The sequence below is a fragment of the Pagrus major genome, chromosome 22, assembly GCF_040436345.1.
Source record: "Pagrus major chromosome 22, Pma_NU_1.0".
Lineage (NCBI taxonomy): Eukaryota > Metazoa > Chordata > Actinopteri > Spariformes > Sparidae > Pagrus > Pagrus major.
The window spans coordinates 9,779,652-9,805,620 of NC_133236.1; the positions used below are offsets into that span (position 1 = coordinate 9,779,652).

Sequence of the window (25,969 nt, forward strand, 5' to 3'; positions counted from 1 at the left end):
TATGGTATTCCTGAAGTGTCTGCTGTATATATGAGAGATGAAGAAGAAAGAGACACATGAGAGCTTTGCAGAAATATGAATTTATCTCATAATTGCTTCACACTCCTGCTTGATTTTCTTTTAACTGCAGTTGGGGCCCTAGTACAACTTGCTTGTATTGTTAAGAAAACTGGCCACTTATAACTATAACATATACATATATACTACAACATATATTTTCGTTTTAGATGGATTGACGTGAACATTTATACGGAAATGCTCCAAAGGATGAATCCTACTGACTTTGATGATCCCCTGACGTGGCCTGTAGACCCAACGTGAGGCTGACATGTTTGCCATTTATTTAGTGACACGTTTTGACAACTAGTGAATGGACCCCCATGTATTTTCACACAGATATCCATGGTGGAATGGGATGAAATTGGTTTGGGCATTTATGACGCCCTGAGGACGAATTGCAAGCATTTTGGTGATTCCTTAACTTTTCAGGTAACACAATAATCAGGTCAATGACTCTCAAGGTGTTAAAAACCCTGCAGAGGTTAAATAACCAGGGACTCCTCATCAGTCTATTGGAACTGAAGAAGCCTTTTGGATGAGAGGTTGAAACGTCTTCAAGAAAGTCAAGCAAGCACTTAGTTTCAACTACTGCGGCCAATAAAGCTGGTGTTAACAGTTTGCTCAGGCTGAGTGAACTGACTCATCTCAAACAATTACTCAGACAGCACTTCACTACGACAGGGCAGTCTACTGTAAATTTCTGTGTCTGAAAAACTTCCTCAAGCTCCGGTTTTAAACCATTTAATTCACTTTTGTTCATTTACAGACAACTCTGGTCCTTACATGAAGGCAGTAGAAGTGTTGCTGTGTGTGTGACGTAAATACAAAACCTCTATTACAGGTTTCAAATTGTCTCGCCTCTCTGCTGCCCAGGATTTATTTACACCTGAGAAGTGATGCTTTCAACTGTTGTGAGCAAGATATCTTCTGCTCTGTTGGTTGCTGTAAAAACACAGTGCACCTCTCTCTTTCATGTGTATTGGGGCATGTTGTTTTTACTCTGATTGTAAATCAGCTGCAAAATTGCTTTTCACTAACTTCATTCCCTTCAGGTGAAGAGTCAAATTAGTTTCTGCTGTTTGTGTGGTATTAGATTGTGCTCAGGGTACAATTTTGTTTCTGTTTATCCTCTCTAAAGCTCTCTCGCTTTCCATCTTTCTCAGTGCACACCTCAGCTCAGTTCCCTCCCTCTTTCTCTTCCTCTCTCTGCCTGATTGGTTAGCTGACAACCGGTTCTTCCATCCTCCACCTTGCTGGAGTAATTCATCAGTCTTTTCTCTCCACTTCTGCATCCAAGGGTCTTTCCATTCATCCGCATCCCGGCATCTTTCTACAACCAATTTCTCTATCAGCACCTCTGACAGCCATGGAAGAATCTCACTCCATTATTTGAAAAAGCCATTTTTATTCTTGGATACGATTCATTTTAGAAGTAAAGACATTTTAAAATGTGTACCAATGAATATTCTCCCTTAAAAAAACACAAATGTAGCTTTTTAAAGTTAGACTCTGCATCGTTTTCAGTGCATCTTACATCTTTCTTGCACTGACAGAAAGTCTTCCCCAGCAGATCCTCAGAAACTGCTCTTAGAAAAAAAAATCCTGATTCAGCCACTCAATACAGAACGTTCAGTTCTGTGTAACTACCAGTGATGCATTATGCTATATATCTGCACACAGTAAATACTGTCTCGTCTCTGCTGATCTACAGTGCTGTACATCCACATTTATCAGCCCTACTGGGGTCAAAAGGCTAGTTTGTCCACATTAAATACAGCCTTGTCACTGCTAATCTACCATGATCTATATTCACTCATTACTGTCTGATGATGTTTATTTAGTGGATGCTGCACGTATAAGCTCATCAGCGATTATCCAATGCCTCATACAGACACTGCAACCGAATAAAAAGTCTCATTACTGATGATCTGTAATGCTACATATCAGCATCCTGTAAACACTGTGTAATCCTGACAAATATTGTCTAATCACAGCTGCTGAATGTATTTAGTGAGTGTTGTCTAATCAGGAATGTTAAATACTATCTGATAAACAGGATCTCTGGGGTGACTATTCGTTTGTAAAACCATTGACCATTGGTCAAAATCTGTGAAGAATCAATGTAAATCAATGTGTAAGTCAACACTAATTGCAAAAAATTTACTTTTTCCCCTTGTTGGGTCGATTTAATATACCAATCAGCCTCACGATAAAAACACTTAAGGTGGAGAGAATGACATTGATGATTTCGTATCAAAGCAATGTGTTAGTTGGAAACCTTGGGTCCTGGCCTTTAATGTGGATGCCACCTGACAATGAATCACCCACCCAAACACTGTTGCAGTCCAAGCACAGCCCCTCATGGCAATGGCACACTCTGATGGCAGTAGTGCCCCCAACAGGACAATGCACAGGAATGGCCCAAGGAGCCTGATAAAGAGCTCAAAGACATGGCTTCCAAATTTGCCAGATCCCAATCTGAATTAACATCTGTGGGATGTGCTAGAACAAGTCTGATCCATGGAGGCCTCCCCATGGATCTGCTGCCAACGCCCTAGTACCTGATACCCCCAGAGGTCCCGTGTCCGTGCCTTGATGGGTTAGAGCCAAGTCTGAGTCATGGTGGGGCCTCCATGGAATTGGATGTGTTCCATGACATCCCACAGATACTTAATCAGATTGGGATCCTGGGAATATTGTTGTGTGTCATTACCATCTGGGAGTGCTGTTCCCAAGGCTGGGTGATGCATGTCAAGTGGCATTCATATGAACACAGGAACCAAGGTTTCCCACAACACCAAGATGATCAATAGTATCACTTGACCTGTCAGTGGTTTTAACGTTGTGCCGTCTGAAAGGTTAGCAAATGATCACATTAAGTTTATGTTTTACATGCGTCCCAATGTTACTGTAATTGAGGTTACACAATATGTTTGCTCCGATGGTGTGCAAGAAAAGTAAAAAGATGCAGATTGAAATAAAGAAGAACTGGGTAGAACACAGTAGAATTTAATCTCATATAGAACAGCAAACTTGCAGTAGGAAGCAAAGACTATCAATCTGCTTAATGACCTCTTCTTAATAAATCCTGAGTGATCAGTTGTAGAGGAAGTGATCCGGACTCTTTACTGTGCGTTTTTAGGTCCACTGAATCACAAAGTGCTGAGCTGGTGCTGATCTAGAGGGACAGATCTCTCTTTCTCTCCCTCCCTCTCTTTCCCATGATGCTTCTGTGGCTCCTCTGTAATAATGAAACCTTTGCAGCTCAGGAGGCTGTCACACACACACACACACACACACACACACACACACACACACACACACACACACACACACAGAGAGAGACAGAGAGAGAGAGAGAGAGAGAGAGAGAGAGAGTCAAAATAAACTAAACCCATTAAAACCAAATATGTCCTCAAAAGCTTCACATCTCTTTTCTCTCTCGTTCTCTTTCTTCCTCTCCCTCTTCACCTGCTTATCTCTCGCCCAGCGGAGACGGGGAAGATGAGATCAATTTTCGGATCAGAGCTTGATTAAATATCGACAAGGCCTCAGCTCTCCCTCAGAAAGCAACTCTTTGATCATGAGATGAAAAGCTTTCAAAGTGCCCATCATTGTCTCAGAAATCAAACTTATTAAAGTTTGGCCTGCGTATCGTCAAGCCCCAAAGCGCACAAAAGCTCCCAAATTACACCCCTTTATAATGTAATTGTGGGCATTCAACACGCTCTCAGTGTTTTCAGAGTCCCCGCAGCAAAGCATGATTGCAGATAGTAAAAAGAAAATTTATCTAGCTACTATCTAGCTATTCAAGTATTTTTTTTTCCTGCTTGAAAAGTGATGCCTGAAATTAGATTGCAATTTTTTGCTGTCTTTGACTAAAGATCTTTCAAAGCCTCTAAGAAAAAGTTTCATAACACTGAATGCCTTCTGTAAACTTTCTGGCTACGATCCAATGGACACTAGAGAATAAGCAGATTGACATTTTTCAAAAGTATTCACCCATAAAGAGTGGTGATGCTTTACCCCAGTACCCAGGAACATTATTACAGTTCGACACATTCACATTTGGGAACTGACATCATCTGCTGTTGGTTGTTGCGTAAATGATAGTGATTAGTGAACAGCAGCATCTAAGAGAACACTGACATTAGTATTATATTATAGCAGGTTAAGCACCTTAATCAAGGGCATTTTTTACTTCCTTTCTTTCTTTTTTCAAACATTTGTTTTTTGTTGCACTGACAGCTTAGAGGTCTATAACTTGACTTCAGGGCAGCTTTGGGCACATTTTCATGTGTGCTTCTGAACTGGTATCACGCCAGACTAGGTCATAGACATAGGTCCACTGCGTCACTGTCGTGTTTGGCCTGAAAACAAGACAGTCTCAATCCATGGTCAAGTTAACAATAACAAACATGCATTGCCATTTACACTTTCAAAATAAAGGCCCCAAAAATACTTGTCAAAACTGACAATTAGCTTCTCACAGGACTAGAACCCTGGTGAATGTGTGTGAAACTCCTTTTAATTAACCATGTGACCAACCCTGACCTCCTCTAGTCATAGACCTGCTGGTACTCCATCCTCATACAATCTGCGACTAACCATCCCTCATACACCATCCTCTGGATCAGCAGGTCTGCTACAGGCTTTCACATAAGACTGGGCTGATGCCTCAGGTTTACTGTAAATATAAATATACTAGTTAACAATAACTCTCTCACACTCATACAGCACACAGTTTAGAGAAAAAACTGACTCAAGGCTCTGGGTCCTTTTTACACTTTTTTGGCCGTGCAACTATTTTAATCCAAAAGACAATTCCACAATGTCTATTTTTGCTTTTCGTCTGCAACAACATGCTGTACTCGTGACAACTTGCAAGTCAGAAAACAGTTTAAAAATGGTCTTTCCTCCAAAGTGCAGCAATGTGACACAATAACTTTGAAAAAATAAGAAAGAAAAGGTGACAATTATTACAACTCTCTAAGTTTTACTTTTAGAGCACTGCACTGAAATTGGCTCGCTGTAAGGTAGAAAATCAATCTAAAAATTAATAGTTTTCTTTGGGTCAGCACTAAAGTAAATTACACAGACTTTGTAGTCAATGGGCCAAAACCTGCTGACCTGATGGTCCATTAAATTTCCTCAAGCAAGGCAACAACACTTCAAGATCCAGTCGACTGCAACTCTGACCTCTGACCTCTCTGTGGAATTAAAAAGAAACTAAAAAGACTGTAAAAAACATATGAAATGGTGAGTTCACTCTCGCCAACTAAAGAAGAAGAAACATTTTCTAAGAAATATATTGTCCAGATACTTTGGAAACAACTTTGAAAACTTTGCTTCCACAGCAACCAAACACCGCTCTCAAAAAACTGTTGTGTTTGCAGCCTTTGAACATTTAAAATCTCCACAAAACAGACAGTTGCTCCACACTTATTATCTCATTAGTCATTACATCACCATGTTCTGTCTGTTGGCTTGTTTCTCCTTGTCAGCTGCTGTCTTGTGATTCACTGAGTCATGAAAAAAAACTTTAAATGTCAAGAGATTTCCTATAAAAACTATTTAAATTTACCCAAGTACTTCAGTGTGCCTGTAACGACAGCAGGTGAAGCACTCTTAAAGTGGACACTTTTCTGTGAACCTGATGCACTTTGATTCAGTGGTAAAACAGGAAATGTCAGCTTGAAAAAGTAAGATAAATCATAAAACGTCAAAAGCTAAGAGTTGATCCAATCAGTTCTACAATGTCTGTTGAATCGTTGAACAAATTGTGTTACCTTTCATATCTGTAACTGAGAGCAAAGACCACAAATTCAAGGAAAATGTCTGCAACTCCAATTTTTGTAAAATTAATCACATCTTCCCCTCTCTATGGAGGCAGGCTTTTCACAGCAGCTTCATCTGGTTGGACGACACTTTGTTTGAACTAGGTTGTCTGTTTTAAGTAAACCCTTCAGTCTCGCACTGATTAGTCCCAGAAGTAAGAAAACACATCTCTGCTGCCCTTAAATCCTTTCACACATGGATTGGCATGTTAAATGACATGTTTTTAAAACAGCTGACAGGTCCGCAAAAATGGCAAACAAGATTTAATTCTTATGTTTCATGTCATGAACATTTAATCATGAAGATTCAATATTCATAAAGTTTCCTAAGAGCTGAGACAAGCTTTGTTTAATTGTTATTTCATTGAGATGTGAAGTCTTATGAACCTTTATGATCCTTCAAGAGACATTCAACAGCAGTGGTATGCACTTAAAGGATAAGTTCACCCAAAAATTTAAATTCTGTCATTATCTACTAACCCTCCTGCAGAAGGCAGGTGAAGTTTTGTAGTCCAAAAGATATTTCTGGAGCTTTACAGTAAAACAGTAGCACCATTTGGCTTAACAACTAAAGTAGACGGGGATTTTTTTAAAAAACGTTAAAAAACAACAGAAAAATAAAATAAAATGGCTTCATACAACTCGTACAGTGTAATCCAAGTCTCTGCAAGACCTGAGATTGATTTTAAAAGATGTTTTTTGCACACTTCTTAACCTGAAATCTTCACTGTAGCTTCTGATCTAAAAGCGTTAGCACACACCTGTCTGAAGTGGGTGCACAAGCTCAACTGAGCATTAAGGGGAAATAACATCTTTTCAAATCAATTGGAGATCTCAGGGATTCCAGACTTGGATTATGTTGGATGAGCTGTATGAAGCCATTTTGTATAGCTACGTTTTTTATATTTTATCTTTTTTTTTTTTTTTACGTTTTAAAACAAGCCCCCAGCTACTTTAGTTGTTTAGGAGAATGCTGTACCACTGTTTTGCTGCGAGGCTCCAGATATGTTTTGTGGACTGCGACACTTCACCTGACTTTCCATCAGCATGAGGGTGAGTACACAATGACTGAATTGTATCCTTTTCTTTAATCCTTTAATTAGAAAGGAAAGATTTGGATGCCATCTTGGAATACAGTATCCTAAAATACATCCATGGCAGACCTTCCTTTTTCTCTCACTGCTCATGCCAACCAACACGTACTTCCACTGTTTGATACATACTGTATATACAACATGTATGTGTTTAACATTTAGAGCAGTTAGTGTTGGTAACTGCAAACTGAAAATCTTGCATGATTTTGCTATTATGCTGTATCAGCCTGCATTCTGCAAGGGCACTAACACAATCATAAAATGTCTAAAAATCTTTTTAAAAGCAGATATGTTCATCTTAAAAAAAAAAAAAAATGTTTGCACCAATAAAGAAGCTTCAGAGGATCCTGGTGAGAGCAAATGTTCCAAATTCTCAAACTAAAAATAAAAAGCCGCTCCTAGTCACCAACAGAAACACACATACATACACACATACATACATACACACACACACACACACACACACGGACAGCAACACTTACATACAGAGAGCCAAAGGGAGCAGAGGGGCTCAGGGAGACAGATTGTCTTTTAATTGGTTGAAAACTGCAGAGCTTTGAGAAGGGCTGAAGGGGAGGACGCACACAAACACGCACGCACACACAGACACACACAGGAAACGCAAACACACACACACAAACATTCACACCAAACACGCAGTGTCCTCTGTGATAGCGAGGAGACGTGGCCGGTCCCTGCTGACTGACTGGTATAATGAGCTGAATCCAGGCCAAAACCTAGAGGTGTGTGTGTGTGTGTGTGTGTGTGTGTGTGTGTGTGTGTGTGTGTGTGTCTGTGTGTGAGCATGTGTATTTGTTGGTATTGTGTGTTTGTGTGGCAACCTGCTGATATCAACAAACTGAAAGACAGAACGATGGTCCAGAGATTGAGGGCCAGCAGAGTAAATGTGTGTATGTGTGTGTGTGTGTGTGTGTGTGTGTGTGTGTGTCTTTATGTGTCGGACGTACATAAATTACATGTAAAATTACACCTTGCACCTCTTCAGGTGTTATTAAATGATAAGAACACAAACCCAGATCCTGAAATTTACAATATTCAAATGAAACGTTTAACTAGAATTACCTCCACGCACCAGTCAAATTACTGTTCCTGAGCTACAGCGTTGAATAATGGCCTGAACATTTTATGCAGAAAATTATATCAAGTCATAGTGAATTGGACCTTTGACCTTTTGGATATAAAATGTCATAGTTTCATCATTTTATTCCATTAGACATTTGTAAGAAATTGTTGTTATGATTATCATATGAATTGTTGAGTAATGACAAAATTCTGTTTTGTGAGGTCACAGTGACCTTTGACCACCAAAATCTGCTCATCCTTAAGTCCAAGTGGACATTTGTGGAATTGAAAAAAAAAAAAAAATTGATATTGCATTTGCATAATCACTGGTGCAGCTACTACTGTAATAGTAGTAGATAATATGGCTACTACTGAGCCATAATATCTAAAAAGTCTCAGGTGTGTGTGTGTGTGTTACCTCCTGATGGTGCGCAGCAGGGTGGATCTGGCCTCGTTGTGGAAGGTGATGATGATGGAGGTTGGAGGAAGATCAGAGTCGTAATGGAGAGTGGTGCACCTACAGAGAGAGAGAGAGAGAGTGAACATCATTGACCCAACGGAAGGCATTTCCCATGTTAAGGTACATTTAACACAGTTAGTGAGTTTATGCAGTTTATTCAAATATACATATTAAAACATCCCTAAAAGATCCTCCATCATTCAAATAAGAGCATCTGGAGAAATCAGATATTCATCTGGTTTCATTATGAACAGCTGAGACTTTAAAATATGTCATCAATTCAAACTGAGAGCTGATTTTCTTATTTTTTATAAAGAAAGTGAATATGAAAAATGGGGCACTTTCTGATTGAGCAAAGTAAAAGTTCTGAAATAAAGAAACCAAGATAAAGAACAAAAGTAAACTGTTTTGACAAGTATGAAGAGATATCATCAACACTTCAGCTGTCTTCACAAGTGCACACACACACACACTCACGCACGCACACGCACACACACACGCACACACATACACACTAAATCGAGTGATCAGATGAGACCTGTTGAAGATGAATTATAGATAACCAGTGAGAGACTCATTAAAATACAACACATGACAGAGTGTGTATGTGTGTGCGTGTGTGGTGCCTTCGCTGGGTCAGCAGCCTTTTCTTCTAAAAGAGCAGAGACACACACACACACACATACACACACACACACACACAGTATAATGAGACGACTGGCCTTTACCTGTCAGATTGATGGATTGGTGACATTTTCAAACAGAAACAGTCTGCTTGTTCTGTTCTGGCCTTCAATTTTGTATTTTTTTTTAAAAACCTTGTCTACCTTAAATGTATGTGTGTTTGTTTGTGTGTGTGTGTGTGTGTGTGTGTGTGTGTGTGTGTGTGTGTGTGTGTGTGTGTGTGTGTGTGTGTGTGTGTGTGTGTGTGTGTGTGTGTGTGTGTGTGTGTGTGTGTGTGTGCGTGCCGGCTAAACACGTGTTTCTCTGTTGCTTATCTAATCTACTAATGTTTCATGTTTATTGAAGGCGTTGAGGATGGAATATTAAATTAAAATAATGTAATAAGAAAGATTTAATGGATTTCCCCATTTTATCACAAAGTTCCATACTGCACGAACAGGAAAAACACAAATTGTCAGCTGTTGAGCCTTTTTGCACAACTTGAGCAAGAATGAAATTTGAGGCTTTGTCTGTAGCGTGGGATCATGGGAGTTGTTGTCTGCATTGTTAAACAACCACCACTGTCAAGGAAAATCTGTCGTGACTCGCAGACGATGTGATGTTTTAAAGTTTTATTCACGATATGTTTAGTCATGTCCACCAACTTTCTTCCTCACTCTCTGATGTTTCATCTGATGTTAACCTGGAAGTTGTAGGCAACCAAATGAAATGCACTGTTACCTTAAGAAAAATGATGTATTTCTCTGGGTTTGAACAGTGTTTGGAACGCTTGGGGAAATGTAAGTACACGTCTCAACAAAATATATAACAAAATCTAGCCGTTTTTAGACATTTTAATGCAGATATTTTACACATTGTACCTTTAATGTAATAAATTCCAACTTAAGCTCTTTGGAGTCGTACACCACCTAAAAACCAGTCTTCTCGTGACATGAAGAATTAAAGACTTCATATAATAATTCATAAGATAAAAGTGTAAGTAGATTTATAGATATTGATGATGATTAAAATCTAAGTGTAACTTAAATGAGCTTTATTTGCTGTTTGTTGGCACTGAAGAAGAAGAAGAAACTTATTTTCTTGAAGAAAATGTTGAAAGGTCTACATGCAGTCATTTTATTTCGGTGGAGACAGAACTCCATTTCAAATACATAAAATATTGTTGTTTTTTTTAAATAATACATAAATTACATTAATTAGAACAGTCAACTAAAACTATAGGTGTTATGTTGCGTAATAAAAATCAAATATATACCAAAGTAGTCTTTTTTACACCTTACAGCACAGAGTGACAGCACTACTTTCTGTAACATCACTACTCCTCCATGTTTATGAGAACCTTAATGTGGTTCTTGATTTGCCACCGAGCAAGGTTCTCTGTTGCTGCCCCACTTTGTAGTTTAAAAAGATAAGATGCATATTTTTCACAGAGAAATTCAACTTGTGTAACTCCGAGGCAAGAAACCTGCTGACTTTTCAAGCCTTTGAAATAAGATGACACCAAAAACGTGTTGACTCGCTGTGATCCGGGAGGAAAATCCATACCAGAGGACATCGACAAAATGTTTCATAAAAAAGGCCAGAATCTCTATGAAGTCTGGTCAGTTCAGTTTATCTGTCCCGTCAGAAAACATGACTTCCTGTCTAGCAATTCTGCATCATGTCCCCCAACAAATACTACTTTATGAAAAGAGCTGAATATACTCTAGACTTTTATAGAGTTTCCAGCTCCTACAAAAACCCAGTGTGCTCCGTCAAAGTGTCCTTGAGCCAAGCATTGAACCACCTCCTGTGATTTTCTGTGGGGTTAGAACATAAGCTCAGCTCCTAATTTGTTGTATTAACAGGTCGGCACACAGCATCAGTCAGTGCACACGAGCACCCGGCTGTGAAATAATACGATCAGCACCTCATTAACTCGCAATTTGATTTTTTTTTTTAGTTTAGAGGCGCGATGATTAAGTGGGGAAACAATATCACCAAAGCAGATTACAGAATGTAGAAAATCAGAAACAAGCCTCTGATTCATGCTTTTATTGTTGTGAAGTGCATGGAGGTGCAAGGAGAGGCTTCAGTGTCAGGCTCAAAGGCACGTCGATCAGGCATGGTTATTTTGAGTCAGTGTTGGGAAGTTTGTATCTTTCTTTCTTTCTTTCTTTCTTTCTCTCATTGTTTCTATCTATCTATCTATCTATCTATCTATCTGTCTGTCTGTCTGTCTGTCTGTCTGTCTGTCTGTCTGTCTGTCTGTCTGTCTGTCTGTCTGTCTATCTATCTATCTTCATCTTTCATCACTTTCTCTTTCTTTTTCTATTAGTCTCTTATTTTTCTTTCTTTGTCACTGTCTTTCATTCTTTATATCTATCGTCCTTATGCTTTCCTCTTGTTATCCTTTCTTTCTTCTTTGCATTGTTATTGCCTTCTTTTAATCTCTCTCTCTCACTATCTTTCTTTCTTCATCTCTTTCTTTCCATATTTTTTTCTTTTTCTATCAATCCATCTAGCCACCTTTTCTACTGCCTCCCTCCTTCACTGTCATCCTTTGTGTGGGATTTTCTTTTGTCTTTGTTTTTTTTCCATCCCTCCTATCTACCAGTCCATCTTTCTTTATCAGTTCCTTCCATCATTTAATTCCCCTTTTCTTTCTTCATTGTTTACATTGTTTTGATCTTTCTTAATTACGTGTCAGCTGCTTTGTCATCAAATCTTTTGACGGACCAGTGAAAGTAAACACAATCAGAAGACAGAAGATTGATATAGACATGCATATTAGCATATAACATTACAGGTTTTTTAACTGAAGGCCAGAACAGCAGACTGCTGTCACTCCGCATTCAGATTTCTCTCTGTCTTTCTTCTTCCACCTTTCTTCCTTCATTGTCTCCCTCTGTCTCCCGGTGAGAATAGGAATATTCACTGTATGTATTTGTCATATCATATCCCATCATGCCCCTCTCCGCCTCCTCCATCCCTCTATCGCCCCGTCTCCATCGCTGGTATTCCTGCAGTTGATTTATTCAGCAGCTCTACCAGAGAGGAACGATAAGAAGATAAAGATGAGCTGCTGCTGTGCATGTGTGTGTGTGTGAGTGTGTGTGTGTGTGATTGTGTGTGAGAGAGAGAAAGGGAGGGAGAGAGAGAGAGAGAGAAAGAGAGAGTGAGAGAGGAACGACAAGGCCGAGAGACACAGTGACAGACAGGCAGAGAGAGAGACAGACAGAGATGTACGGATAAAAGTTGTGCTGACAGATGACTGATGTTGGAGCTGATATGAACAAGCTTCCACACTCCCCGAGCGTGTGTGCATGTGTTTGTGTGTGTGTGTGTGTGTGTGTGTGTGTGTGTGTGTGTGTGCATGTGTGTTCCTGATGCGTCAAAGCTCAAGAGAACACACACACACACATACACACACACACACACACAGAAAGAAACGGAAGGAAACACAGGAGAGGGGAGAAAACGGATGAAGAGGAAGGGGGGACGGGAGGAAATAGAGAAGAGGCATAAATGATGAGAGAGGAGGGAAGAAGAGGAGTCAAATGAGGTGACAGAAGAGAAAAGTTGGAGGTCAGAGGAGGAGGCAGGAGAAAAATGACAAGAATAGGAGGTGGGGGGGACAATGGCAGGAGGATAAAAGTGAGGTGAGAGAGTAAGAGCACACATGAGAGAGAGGAGAGGAGAGTTAGGAGAGGATGTATGGAGGGAAAAGACGAGAACAAGAGAAAGGAGAAAGGGGCCATAATGGGAAAGGGGAGAGGAAAAAAGAAGATGAAAATGTTAGAAAAATAGAGATGACAAATGGAGAAAATATATAAATATAGAGAGAGATAAAAGAGTAGAGGAGTCACTGGGAAGAAAATGTTCGGGGGGTGTTAGGATGAAGAAAAGAGCAAAGGAAAAGGAGAGGTGAGGAACAAATTGTAGAGAGAGGAAGAGGATCGAGAAAGAAAATGTAAGAGGAGAAGAGCAAACAGATAGGAAGGAAGAATAATGAATGAAAAAATAATTAGTGAAGAAATTGAGACATATATGCAGAAAAAGGGAAGAAAGAAGATGGAATGGATGGAAAAAAGATGAGAGAAGAGAAAGAAAGATGAGGAAAGACGAGGGAGAATATGAGGTGGAGGGATAATAAGACTATAATAAAAGAGAAAAAAGAACAAAATGAAAAAGAGAGCAGCAAACAAAGATGGACAAATTTAGAAAAATCCCTCTTTTAACTTCTTACAACCATAAATCCCAGACAAATCTCTTTCATCCACTGAAGATAAAAAAAAAAAAAACACACACAAAAAAAAAAAACAAAGGGAAAAAGGAAACCAGGACAGACAGAATACATCTTTCATCACCAAAGAACAGAACTAAACCTTCATCATGTAACCAAAACTCTGACTAAAGCCCATTTTAAAGCTGCTTACCCCCATACTATCAACAGCTTGATAACAGGCAAGAGATGAAGAAGAAGAGGAGACAAAAACAGCCCTATCAGAAAAACATCCATATAGGACGAAAATGAAAGCAGCTTATTACGACTAATTTCACGTTTGTTGTTAGGCAGCGACCTCTAGTGGCTGTAGTAAGGTCGGGTTAAACAAGCACAGGACTTTCATCCAGTAAACCTAGAACGTAGTTAATTTACATCGATTACATATATAAGTTACTTCGGTAACATAGGTATGTTTTGTAGTTTGTAGCAAACCACGAAGTTTCCCTTAGGCTAATCAAGTAGTTTTCTTGCCTAAACCTAAAAAACAACAAAAAAAAAGGATCGGCACGCGAGTCCCTGTTAGACTGCAAAAATCAGGTCATTTTGGAAATGGTGATATATGTTGTTTTTGGCGACAGTGATAATCAACCAATTAGTCATTGAGGTATGAGGATGTGTTGGACAAAAATCAAAGCAAAGAAAAGGGAAGAGAAGAGAACAGTGACTACATCCACATGCACACTAATATTCATAATTTGGTAGTGATGATTTAAACAGCATATTCTGTAGTAGTATTTTCGGATTAAGCTGTGTGATACCCTGATAATAACGGGTTTAGGGAGCATTTAGAATATGCGTTTTGCTTCTCACAGTTTGCTTCACAGCTCTGTGCGTTGCCTAGCCAACAGCTTGCATGGCTGAGGTACAGATGCATCCTAACAAAAAGCCCACATTTCTGGCCAGAAGGAGAAACACCCCTACTTTTTAACATAATGAAAGACTTGGATATCAACAGATGTTTGGATGTGCACAAATATCCCAACGCAGACTATTTCAAGAAGGTGGTTGAAGAAATTAATCATTAATCAGAGTATACATGGCTGCATATAAATGGGGACATTAATAGAATATTCATTTACATTAGCCCTCTGAACAGCTGGGTAGGAATATGAGCCTTTTCAGAATTAAGGCAAAAACTGGAAGTTAGTCAATGAAAGGGGAAAAAAATGAGGTTTAAAAGAGAGGAGAGCCTTTAAGAGAGGATGACTGTAGGAAAGGAGAAGGAAGAAAAATAGGAGTAGAGAGATGAGCAGAGTGTTTACTGTAGATTTCTGTCCAGATGGTGCGAAAATCATTTATATTTGATGAGCAGATCCATTTGAGGAGTGAGTGTTGCTCGTCTGTGTGCGTGCGTGTGTGTGTGTGTGTGTGTGTGTGTGCTGGTTCATTAAAGTTCATCTGGAGGTGAGATAAACACATGAAAGGACAGGTCAAAACCAATGGACACACACACACACACACACACACACACACAGTGCCGCCTCTCTGCGGGCGGTGCAGCCGACCTGTCAAAGTGCGTGTTCGTGCTGCAAAATACTAATGGCCACTGATGTAGCCCTGAGATACTGTCAGACCTGTTCACACACACACACACACACACACACACACACACACACACACACACACACACACACACACACACACACACACACACACACACACACACACAGTACCCTCCTACCTGCAGCCTCTGATTAACACCTCTAACACTCTCCTCTCTCTCTGTCCTTCACCTGTTCTACCTCTTGGCGTTTTTCTTTTCTCTTTTCTCTCTCTTTCTCTTTTCTCTTTGCCCTGCCTTGCCCTCTGTGTCTTTCAGTCTTCTCTTGTCTTCTCTGTTTCACCCAGGCTGAAAAGTTGCAAACAAAAGAGACAAGAAGACTTGGAGTTATTGCAGCTGAAGAGCGATTTACAGCACTGTTCTCTTCATCTCTCGGTCAAACTTCTCCGAAGAAATCATCCAGCCAAAACAACAGAAAAGTTGTTTGCCGTTGTTTTCCAACATAACCCACGTAGCTAAAACTACTTGGTTAAGATTAGGTAAGGTCAGATGGATAGGACGTTAATGGCAGCTTCAGTGTTAAAGATGCATACTGACAACTACTTCATACAGACAGACCTTCTGGGTCTGAAAAGTAAGGCCAATGCAGAAGTGCCTTAAACCTGCATTCTTTTTCATGGCCAACAGGGGTAACACTACTGGTTTCAAAAAGAAGCTCATGATCCAACTTCTCACTTGATTTATGACCTCAGTAAACAGTTTCCTAATGAGTTCATGGTCTCAGTCTCTAGTTTCAAGTCGTCTTCAATACAGCATGATGTTTGTAATTTTGTAAATTAAGGTCCCATTTAGAGTAAAATAGATGATAAAGCAGAGTATGATTCAGGGCCTGGCTTGCTTGTAATTGACAAGTTGCTACCACATCACGTCTTTGGGTTCTCAATCAGATCCAATCAGGATATCCCAATCCACCCTCTCATCCAAATATGGTCATTTCTGGTTCCAAAAAAACAAGCTGGCGCTGGCTGAACTGCCAATCTTAAGACCACCGATGTTTCTGAAAAGACAATGTGTGGTACTTTTTACTTTTTACTTTCCTCTGTGAAGTTTAACAGTTGTCCAGTAACTTACAAGAAATTTGACAGCTGAAAAATGTTCAACGATAACTTAAATTTTAACTGAGCAAGGTAAGCTAAGTAAGGTCTTTTGTCAATTGCAACCCACTGCTGAGTAGCCCTGTGTGATCTGATTTGTCCTTTAGCAGAGCTGCAGACTCAAATTTGGACACAGGTTGAATTTGAGTCACAAAAATTTTGAGTTGAAACTTACTTCCCTGAATATGTGACATTACTTGAGGCTTCAAACGGCTGTGACTGCGATGGGACTTTACCTGCTTGAAGCTGGACTCACTAAAGACTTGACTTTTGGAAGAAGAAAGCAAAAACTAAATTCTCTAACTGTTTTAGCATTTGCATATGGCTAACAGGACATTGGTACATCTTTTTGTTTTCAATAATCTTAATTTCCTGGGTTCCTGTGTCCTTCTGTGTATATTTGAAAATGTTGCAAAAATGGTTAACTTCACATGCAACAATAGAAAATGGAAAAGTGCTTACTGTAAATAAATACAGTGCGCTGAATAGCTGTTTCTACAAAAAGGCGACTGAGACAAGTATAAAATATCCCATTTTTTCAATTTGATATTCTTAAGAATAAACAAGTGCAATGTGAAATCGTTTTGTTTTTACTTGGGCAGCATGATATGGGACAATGTCAGCTTATTTTGAGCAGAGTAGCAGCACGCCTGCTGGAGTAAGATATTTTGGTAAGCTTTTCACCTCTGGCCTTTCTTTCTTTCTCTTCCCACTATCTCTGTCTTGCTTCTATTCAGGTGTTCACAGAGGAGAAGATGGCCTAGTTTTGGCTGGTTAGGCAACAGCCATTTACATATTTATACACAGACATGCACACTGCTGGTGAATGAGGGAGCAAGGGATTTCTCTTCTCCTGATCCAGTGAAAGAGGAAAAAAGAGAAAAGAGACAGCGAGGGACAGCTGATAATGCCTCATTTCTTCCTTTACTGGAAAATTCCATTAGGAAAATTTCCGAGTCAATGACTCCAATGAATGAATAGCTCAAATGAATAGTTCAGTAGATTCAACAGTTTTAATTGAAGCAGGTTCAATCCCCAAATCGAGTGAAGGGGTGTATATATTTTGCCAAAGAAAAACTGACCAGGTTGTGGCCTCATATTCACTGTTTTCTGCCACCAAAGCTGAGAGTGTATTTATACTCTGAAAAGCAACAACACAGCCATTCATCATGCAGTGACCAGCACACAATCTACAGAAGGACAGTGAGTTGACTCTCAAACACACACACAGACCATTATAAACACATTAAGGTATGATCAAACTTTGATTTGTGCTGCATCTCCGTTGACCAAAAGTTCCTGAGTTGACACAATAAACAAATTACTTGCTCCTCAGCCTGTACATTAAAACATGACAAAGTCAGTTCAAAGGTTGTCAAAAATATCGATAGTTAGATACTTTTTTGATGCACCATGAACAGTCTTCCTCATACAAATGAACAGTTGAATTTATAAACACAAAAATATACCATTGATTAGGGTTTGGCAATAAATAAAAGTTATGCAACCACCCAATGTCCAATAACCATTATCAGTCTTTTTATGCTACTAGTTTAGCTCACTAAACAAGTCTTTGGAGGCAAACCATTTAACTAGAAAAATAAAATGAAAAAAAAAATAATTGCCCTACCTTACCATTCAATACATTCCTTGATTTTGCTACTATAGTCTCACTTCATCTGGTAAGACCATTACTGTAAGCTGAAGAACTGCAATATAAATGTAACAGATATGTGAGCTGTATTTGAAGAGAGGCACAAATTATTTTACATCATACTTGCTGCTATGCGGACCTTTTGATTAAGAGAGTCTGAAAATACACTGCTAACACATGAAAAGAAATGAAAATAAAACCTCCTTGGGGAGGTAATAGTGTGAAATGGAAATATTCCATAAATATGTGCTACATGTGGAGAAATGTTTATGTACAGTATGTGCAGTACATAAATAACAAATGAGATGCATGGAAAATAAATACAGGAAGAACATTACAGCTTATTCCAAGAAAATTATAGAGTCAAGAAGAGGAAACCTTACTTAGGTAGTGTGTCTTTACTCTTATTATTCTGTGTGTTGAATGTGCCCCATAATCATTTCATCTAGTAACTGAATGTCAAAACAAAATGTCTTGTCTAAGAAATGTGTCTGTGTGTTTAGGAGACAGGAGGGTTGCTGTCATGTCTGGAATATGTCTTGTATCAGCCTACACAGGACAATTGATGGACAACACTACTGTCAGCTCAACATCCAGTTCCTCCGTGTGATCCTCTGAAGCATTTCTTCAAAATCAATTCTACTCAGCACCTGATGTGTGTTTCTGTAGCTTCAACAGGCTGAGCTGAGGTTCACAGCATAGACCTGCTTGGTTACCCGACACTGTGAGGGGAGGAAGACGTGCCAAGGTTTCAAAAATTAACTTTGTGATACCTATAAAAACCTTCACTATACAGTAAACACAACACTGCCTCTCTCCCCTTTCAAACAATCTTTCTACCAGTGTTCCACGTGCAAACAAGACCTCCTACCTACATAACAAAATTGCTTGTATATCAGTGCCTTCCAAAACAATCACCATTAGACTGACCATTAGAATGTTCCATATGAGCGTTTTCTGACATGTCACCTGTGTAAGGTTAAGGTTTGGTTAGTTTTGTATACAAAACAACTTGGTTAAATCTAGTAAAAAACAATGTTTGCTGTTGGTTAGTTAACAGGATGCAAATTAAGTCTCTGCACACTCCGCTGGCCACCTGATGTCCTCCTAAAGGTCTTACAATATTTGAACACATGACTTATCCTTGCTCTTCTGGTTGAACAGTCTCTCAAAATGACATTAATGTTGATTGTACTTGTTTTGGATTTCAATGTGCTAAAAGGTAGAACCATAAGATCATTAACTGTTATCATTAACAGAGATGGATACAGAATGAATGAATGCCATAAATACTACACAAATACTTCATCTTCACAAAATAAGCTTCATCATCACATCCAAGACAATAATCCTACAGATGTGATTTGTAAAACATGGCCAGAATTGAAAGGTAGCGCAAAAAACATCAGCCTCAGCAATTCAGGATTCAGAGGGTGCACGGTTGTAATTTACTGTTTGGTTAGGAAAACAGAAGTATTTCATTTCTTGATATTTTGTGAGCATATACTGCATCTGCCAGCTGAAACTACTGGGGTCGATCGGACTATCGCCTCTTGCTGATTAAGAGGCAGGACGGGCCAGGGCTAGCTGGTTAGCTAACTTCTGTAGACATCTCGGCAACACAGCACATAACATCAACACTGTTGCATTTTCACATTCTGTTGATAATATTTAATGAAATTGTGTCTTTAATGTAAACTTTGGGTATCTTCTATTGATGACTTTTAGTAAAGGGTGGTAACAGCCCCAATATGCATTTTGTTCAGTTAAACAACATATTTCAAAGTCAAGGAGGACAACATACTCACATTTCACTTGCTTAGTTGGCTCACATTAGAAAAGATAAAGGCTAGGGCATTTTGGCACAGAGTCGTCTTCAGAGTGTATTTTGTCCTCCTTGACTTAGAATTTTGAGAAATGCTACCCTTTCATTTTTTGTTTTAATATCCTCACAAGTTAAACGATGTTTGTAAGTGATTCATAAAGCTAAAACACTGCGGTTACATCTCCAGTGTAGCCTTTAGATTAGTGTATATCAGCTCTTGTACTGAGCCGTGTGGCATTAAATATTTCCATCCTATCATACTGTACGTCAGTATTTAGAAGCAGATAATGAAGGTGTCACAGTCATCAGAAGAGTCATTAAAAAGACAATCTCATTTTGGAGAAGTTCTGCTTCATTATCATCACTCCACAACTGTCCTGCTGCATTATCACAGCAGTTAAATATTCCTTCTGATCTCAGCTAAATTGGGCCAAGTAAACAGATTTGACTGCAGACTCTGATCTGATCCATTTAAAGGGATTTCACAAACAGACACCTTCTATTTTTGTTCCGTGAAAGTGCCATCATTTGTTTTTGTTGTTTAAACACTAATGCACATATTAAATTGTTTCGGTGACATCTTGCAGTCACTGAATCCCACATGGAAAGAAATGCTCCTATTTGTTTGTTGAATAAGTATTAGTTCCATCATGAGCTTTTTTCCTTTGGTTTTGAAGTACACCATAAAGCAATCAAATTTAGTGGGGGAGGGAGCAAGGTTGTCACACATATTGCATATCCTGGCGAGCACTAACACGGGACAGCAACTTCCAAACTAACTTCAACACCCATTAAAAGGAGAATACTGTCCCCCAGGATGGCTCGTTTTGGCCTCTCCAACAGGCAAACATGTGAAACACCAAGAACCCCCGCGGCAGGAACACTAAAAACAGCTCAAAGTGAAGACACATGATGGCTTCAGAGCTGTGCCAAAGTTGAGGGCTAGTTGCTAATGGTGGAGTTGAGAAAGTAGAAAGGGGTGTCAGAGATGAACAAAGGCAGAGATTTTCAGATACGACAGGATACGGGATGCTTTTTTAATTTTAACAACTCCCGGGGCTCCTTTGGTTCCTTGTTAGTGCTGCTGCGATCCCCCAGCGGAACGGAGAGCGTGTTTTCCAGAGTTTTCTGACTGCTTAAAAAACATGAGGCTGGAAACTGCTGGGAGAGAGGCTTCATGTGCTGCTTAGACATTCATGCTTACACTTCCACAACCCTGACTGTGTGTGTGTGTGTGTGTCTGTGTGTGTGTGTGTGTGTGTGTGTGTGTGTGTGTGTGTGTGTGTGTGTGTGTGTGTGTGTGTGTGTGTGCGTGTGCGTGTGTGTGTGTGTGTACAGCATGTGTTTATGCACAGGTATTTGTACTTCTGTTGAAACATTTTGCAGGAATCTGAGATTGTGTTTGTTCTCAGGTTTTCGTTTTTCATTTTGGAAATCACAGTGCTGAAACACTTTTGATAGTTTAATGAATTCATATATGACCTGCACAATCTGTTCAGCAATAGGTATTTCCAGCCATTTAATTGGTGAAGTTACTAAGACATTAAATCAGATCTGTCTGTGATCTTTAATTTTTTCTTTGGGGAAGCAGGGGTCTAGTTAGCCGTCTTTCCTTTCTTCTGTTTCAGAATGCTCCCAAAAGTAAACCTTTTTGAAGAGACTTTGCAGACAGACAGCACAGCACACATGAGTGGGTATTTGTGTCATGAAAGTCAGAAACCCCATGAGGACGTTCTGCACTGGGATTTTGAACAGAAATACAACTGGTACAAAAGCAGAGCCAAGCTACTTTATCAAAGGAAAATCTGTGATATTAATATGCAGAGACATACAATGCTCACTCTAAAAAGAAGTTGAGCTGCTGAGCAATACATTAATAAAAAACAAAGGGGTTGGGTTTTTTGTTTACTGGAGTTTACTACTTTTTGATATATATTTAACTGAAAAGAATACAAAAAATATTTAATGTTTCAAATCAACCGAATTGATTTTTGTAAATACATGCTTATTGTGAATGTAATGCCAGCAACATGTTTCAAACAAGTAATAAAGATATTACTAGATGGATTTCAAACCACTGGGATTGGCAGAGTCTCCTTTTTTCTCAAATTAAAAGTTAAAAATTCCATTATTGCAATTGTAATACCAATACCATCACTACTACAACTGTTACCATAACTATTACTACTACACCACTAGTACTACATCTACTTGCATTTTGTTGTACATGTGGCAATGAATGTTTATGCAAACCATGGCATATTGCAACTTTACCTGTTCCTATCATTTTGGCTTGCCTGATTCTGTGGTCACTATGGCTGGAAAATATCCCAAATTCTCGTCAAAAATATATTTTTGTTGCCACTAACATCTTGACATGAAAGTCGTAAATCTAATAATGTAACTGATTAGATGTACAGTATCATATGAAATCTGAATGGGATATGACAGGGATTGTAGAGAAGTTGATATGATATGTATGAGACATACATATACGTATACCTGGTTTACATTGTTGTTATTCCGACCTACTACATCCTGATATTCCTGCTAAAGGAGTGTTTAAGTATTCTGATGAGCAGGAGTTCTGGTGACAAAGTCTTCCTCTCTTCATGTCAAATGTAATTGGAAAATTTCACAGTACATGATCCTGTGTTGTATGTTAATGATAGAGCATGATTGATTATTTGCATTTGTTTAGTGTATGCCTTAGAGCGAGAATAGTTAATAGAAGGAGAGTGGGACCGAGGGCTTATGAGAGATAACAAGTGACTGAATGAGTGTGTGCACAATACAAATACTAATACTAACAGTACTATCACTGATAACAACAACCATAATGTCCTTGTTCACACACCCGCTCTGTTTTTCCCTCCCTTTCTTTCTCTCCCTCCTAATCCTTACTTTCCTCTCTCTATCCCTTTGTCTCTTTCTATCTGTCTCTCTCCTTTCATGCTGTCTTGTCACAGCAAAGAGAAACCAGGATCTAAACTCAGACGAGGCTTTGAACAATAAAGCAGATGAAAGATCACTGTCACTGAGAAGGACAGGAAGGAGAGAGGAGTTTGTTCTTCTCTCTCTCTCTCTCTCTCTCTCTCTCTCTCTCTCTCTGTTTCACACCCATGTCTCTATTTTTGTCTCTCTATCGCCTGAATGGACTTCAGAGAAAGCGATTTGGGGAGTTGGACAGACAGAGAGAGGGAGGATGACAGTGGGTGGAGGGTGAGGAAGAGTGGAGATGACAGCAAAGGGATATGAGAAAATGAAAGACAAAAAAGAGGAACAGGAAGAAAGAGGAGAATGACAAACTAAAATAGACCAAATAACCGGTAATAAAAGTGATAGAACAGAGAAAAAAGAGGGAAGAAAGAGGCACAACACAGACAATTTAACAAAAGGCCTTTTTTTACAATATAATTTTGTAATCACAGCTTTTAAAAACCTCCACAGGACAGGGATAATTGCTGGATGTTTAGTGTGTCATTTCAATGCTTTGCTGCTTTGATGTATCCATGAATAAATGCCCTGTTTAGTGAATGTGCAGAAGCTGATCAAGAGTAACCAAAGGTACAGAAATCTAAAAATGTTTACTCAGTTCACTGAATATGCATGTAGAGTATATGTTTGAGCAGTGGTGGAAAGTAAAACATTTTGAGGTACTTGAGTATTTTCACTTCCTGCTACTTTATATTTTACGCCACTGCATTTGCACATTCAGAATATTAATACAAAATATGATTAACAAATACATTATACTACTTTCTCTTAACCTGTATACAAGTAATAAGCTCCACTTTTACCAGCTGCAACAGGAAAGTGATAGACACATAATGCATCAATGTCTATCACGTTCTCACTCCCATCTCAAAATCAGCAATTTTGGACTGTTATAAACATTGTCAAACTGTTGCGGTTTGGTTATGTCTAGGCACAAAACTACTTAGTTAGGTTTAGGGAAGAAAGCTACTTGGTTAGGTTAAGACGCAAAACTACTTGCGGGGTTGGGGTTAGGGTTAGATTAAGTTAGTATTTCAGTGTTTAGTTGTCTCACCAATGTATTTCTGGGCCAATAATAATAATGCAGTTGACACTCCGGTCACATCTCTGCAGCCTACATTCTTGCAAAAACAAAAGTAAAAGGTGACAGTTTTTCAGGTAATGTCAGCATGCCAGGTGGAGCTTGACGTGGAGCAGCAGCCTGCCATTTTTGTTGCCTGCATGTGCACTCTTGTGCAAAGGAGTGAAAGAAGTGTCAGAAACTGAATTTGGAGAAGAGAGGTGGGGGAGATTCAGACATTAGAGGTGTGTTGGAGGAAAACTTTGAAGCCCAATCTTAAATGTGTTATTTATTGTTTATACTGCATATGATGATACACACATGCTGCTGCAGGAGGAGACTCAAATCTGTCAACACGCTGTTTGTGGTTCTAGCTGTTTGTGCTGAGTTGAGCACATTTAACAGCATTAGGGTTCAGTCATACTGTGCCGAACCACTTTCAGTGTCGGGAAGCAGAGGTGGTACTCCACATTTACAGCCGGTGATAGAAACAGAGTGTATCTTATTTTAAAGAAAAATACTGCAAACCATAACACCGTACACTCTTAAAAGTCATCTATTAGGTAAAGAATGGGTCCTGAAATGTCACCAATTCCCCAACAAAAATATGTAAACTGAGTTTTGATTCATCAAAACAATTTTAACTGTCGACTTAATATGCAAGTCATATGTGTTTCCTTTTCAAAGGTCTTTATATGACAAATCATCTTTCCAGCGGCATGTTCTAAAAATGCATCCCAGAGAGAAAGGTGAAGGTTTATTTTTCTTTTCACCAAAAAATAGTTTGTTATCACATCTTTTTCTCTGTCATGATTCTGCCAATAGTTTTTTGTTTTAAAGCTGAATTGTGTTTGTGCGGTTTTATGTCCATATTCTGGTCTAACTGCATATCTACTACTGTTCTGTACAATAAAGGTTTAACATCTTGACATTCAACAGCTCCAGCTCCCATGAGCCGTTGACATTGTGCCAACAGCAATAAGACCATGAGGCTCATGGGACATGCTATTGTTAAATGCCAATGATACAATTCCTTTACTTTATCGGCCCCAATATGTGTAAAAATTTAGTTTTTTAATGTTTATTACATTTTACTTATTTCTAATTGTATTTGTTTAGGATTTACAGAAATCTCTGATATTGTATACTTTTGGCCATCGGTTGCAGATATTCTCTGACTGAAGCGTAACTATAACTAATGGGATGTCTGAAGCCTTAGGGCTGCTAGTGAGTTTCTTCATGTCTGTTTATGGTGTGAGTTTTAGAGTTTGTCAGCTTGAAAAAGTAAGTGAAAGAAGTGAATTCCTGACGAAAGAAAGCAGATTGGAATCTTAACCCTGTCAAAACCATGAGAATGATCACTGTCACTCAATGTCATGATGAGGGAGCCCAAAAAGACAATCTGAAAAATACTGCCACAAAATACCATGCCTTTCAAGATCCTCACAGGTAAGTGTCAGAGTATGTGTCCGATAAACAGAATGAACAATTAGCTAGAATTGAAAACATACCCAGATAAGCTTGAATTGTACTCTAATTTAATGTTGTTGTTTTTTTTTTCTATGAGAAGACTTCAAGGATAAACATTATCTTATCCTGGGACTAATATAATCTTGGGGAAACCTTTCCAACATGTCAATTCTGAAATGTTTCTGATTCGTTAACACAAGCAGTTGGAAATAGCGGAAAGTTTTTAATATATTTGGGCCAATACAGTATTTTTGTGAGGTTTATTTCTTATTGTTAAGTATAGTAGCAGATACTAGACATTCAGCTTAGTGTATGGACAGAAACCCTTGGCAAGAAATGCTCAATGAGAAAAAAAAAATCCTAGTGGAAAAGAGGCCAGGCTTAATATGTCATTTTTAGTGTTTCACCTCATTTGTGTTACTTCAGACCTTTTTTTTTTCACCACCGTTCCTGGACTGTCCTGATTTTTTTTTTTACTGTCCTAAAGTGAACGTTAACCACCCAAAAATCAAAATGGTGTTTCTTGAGTTTGTTATTATATATCAAGTATTAGCTAGCATTGACAATACTTCTAAATACCTCCAAATTGTACTCAGCAGAGGCACTTCAGTGCATTTATTTAATTTAAAAATCGTTGTGTTGTCACATTAAACTGCAGTTCACTTTTAGACACTGTGTTCCTCTGAACAGAAACTCAGTTCTGGTGTGTGTTTAGCTTCGCTATCTGCTACGCTACTTCCTCTGCTAGCTGTTACCTTCGCAAGCCAAACCAGTCACAGAATTCTGCTGAATACAGGCTGCTCACAGCTTACAGCTAACTAGC

General features: G+C 38.9%; 1 protein-coding gene across 1 annotated transcript in view; it reads right to left on the bottom strand.

Moving 5' to 3' along the window:
• galnt14 (UDP-N-acetyl-alpha-D-galactosamine:polypeptide N-acetylgalactosaminyltransferase 14 (GalNAc-T14)) overlaps positions 1–25,969 on the bottom strand; it is a 188,229-nt gene that overhangs the window by 63,747 nt on the left and 98,513 nt on the right. The window contains exon 3 of the mRNA XM_073492794.1: positions 8,493–8,591. Coding sequence (XP_073348895.1) covers positions 8,493–8,591 — 99 coding nt within the window. The remainder of the gene's footprint in view (positions 1–8,492; positions 8,592–25,969) is intronic.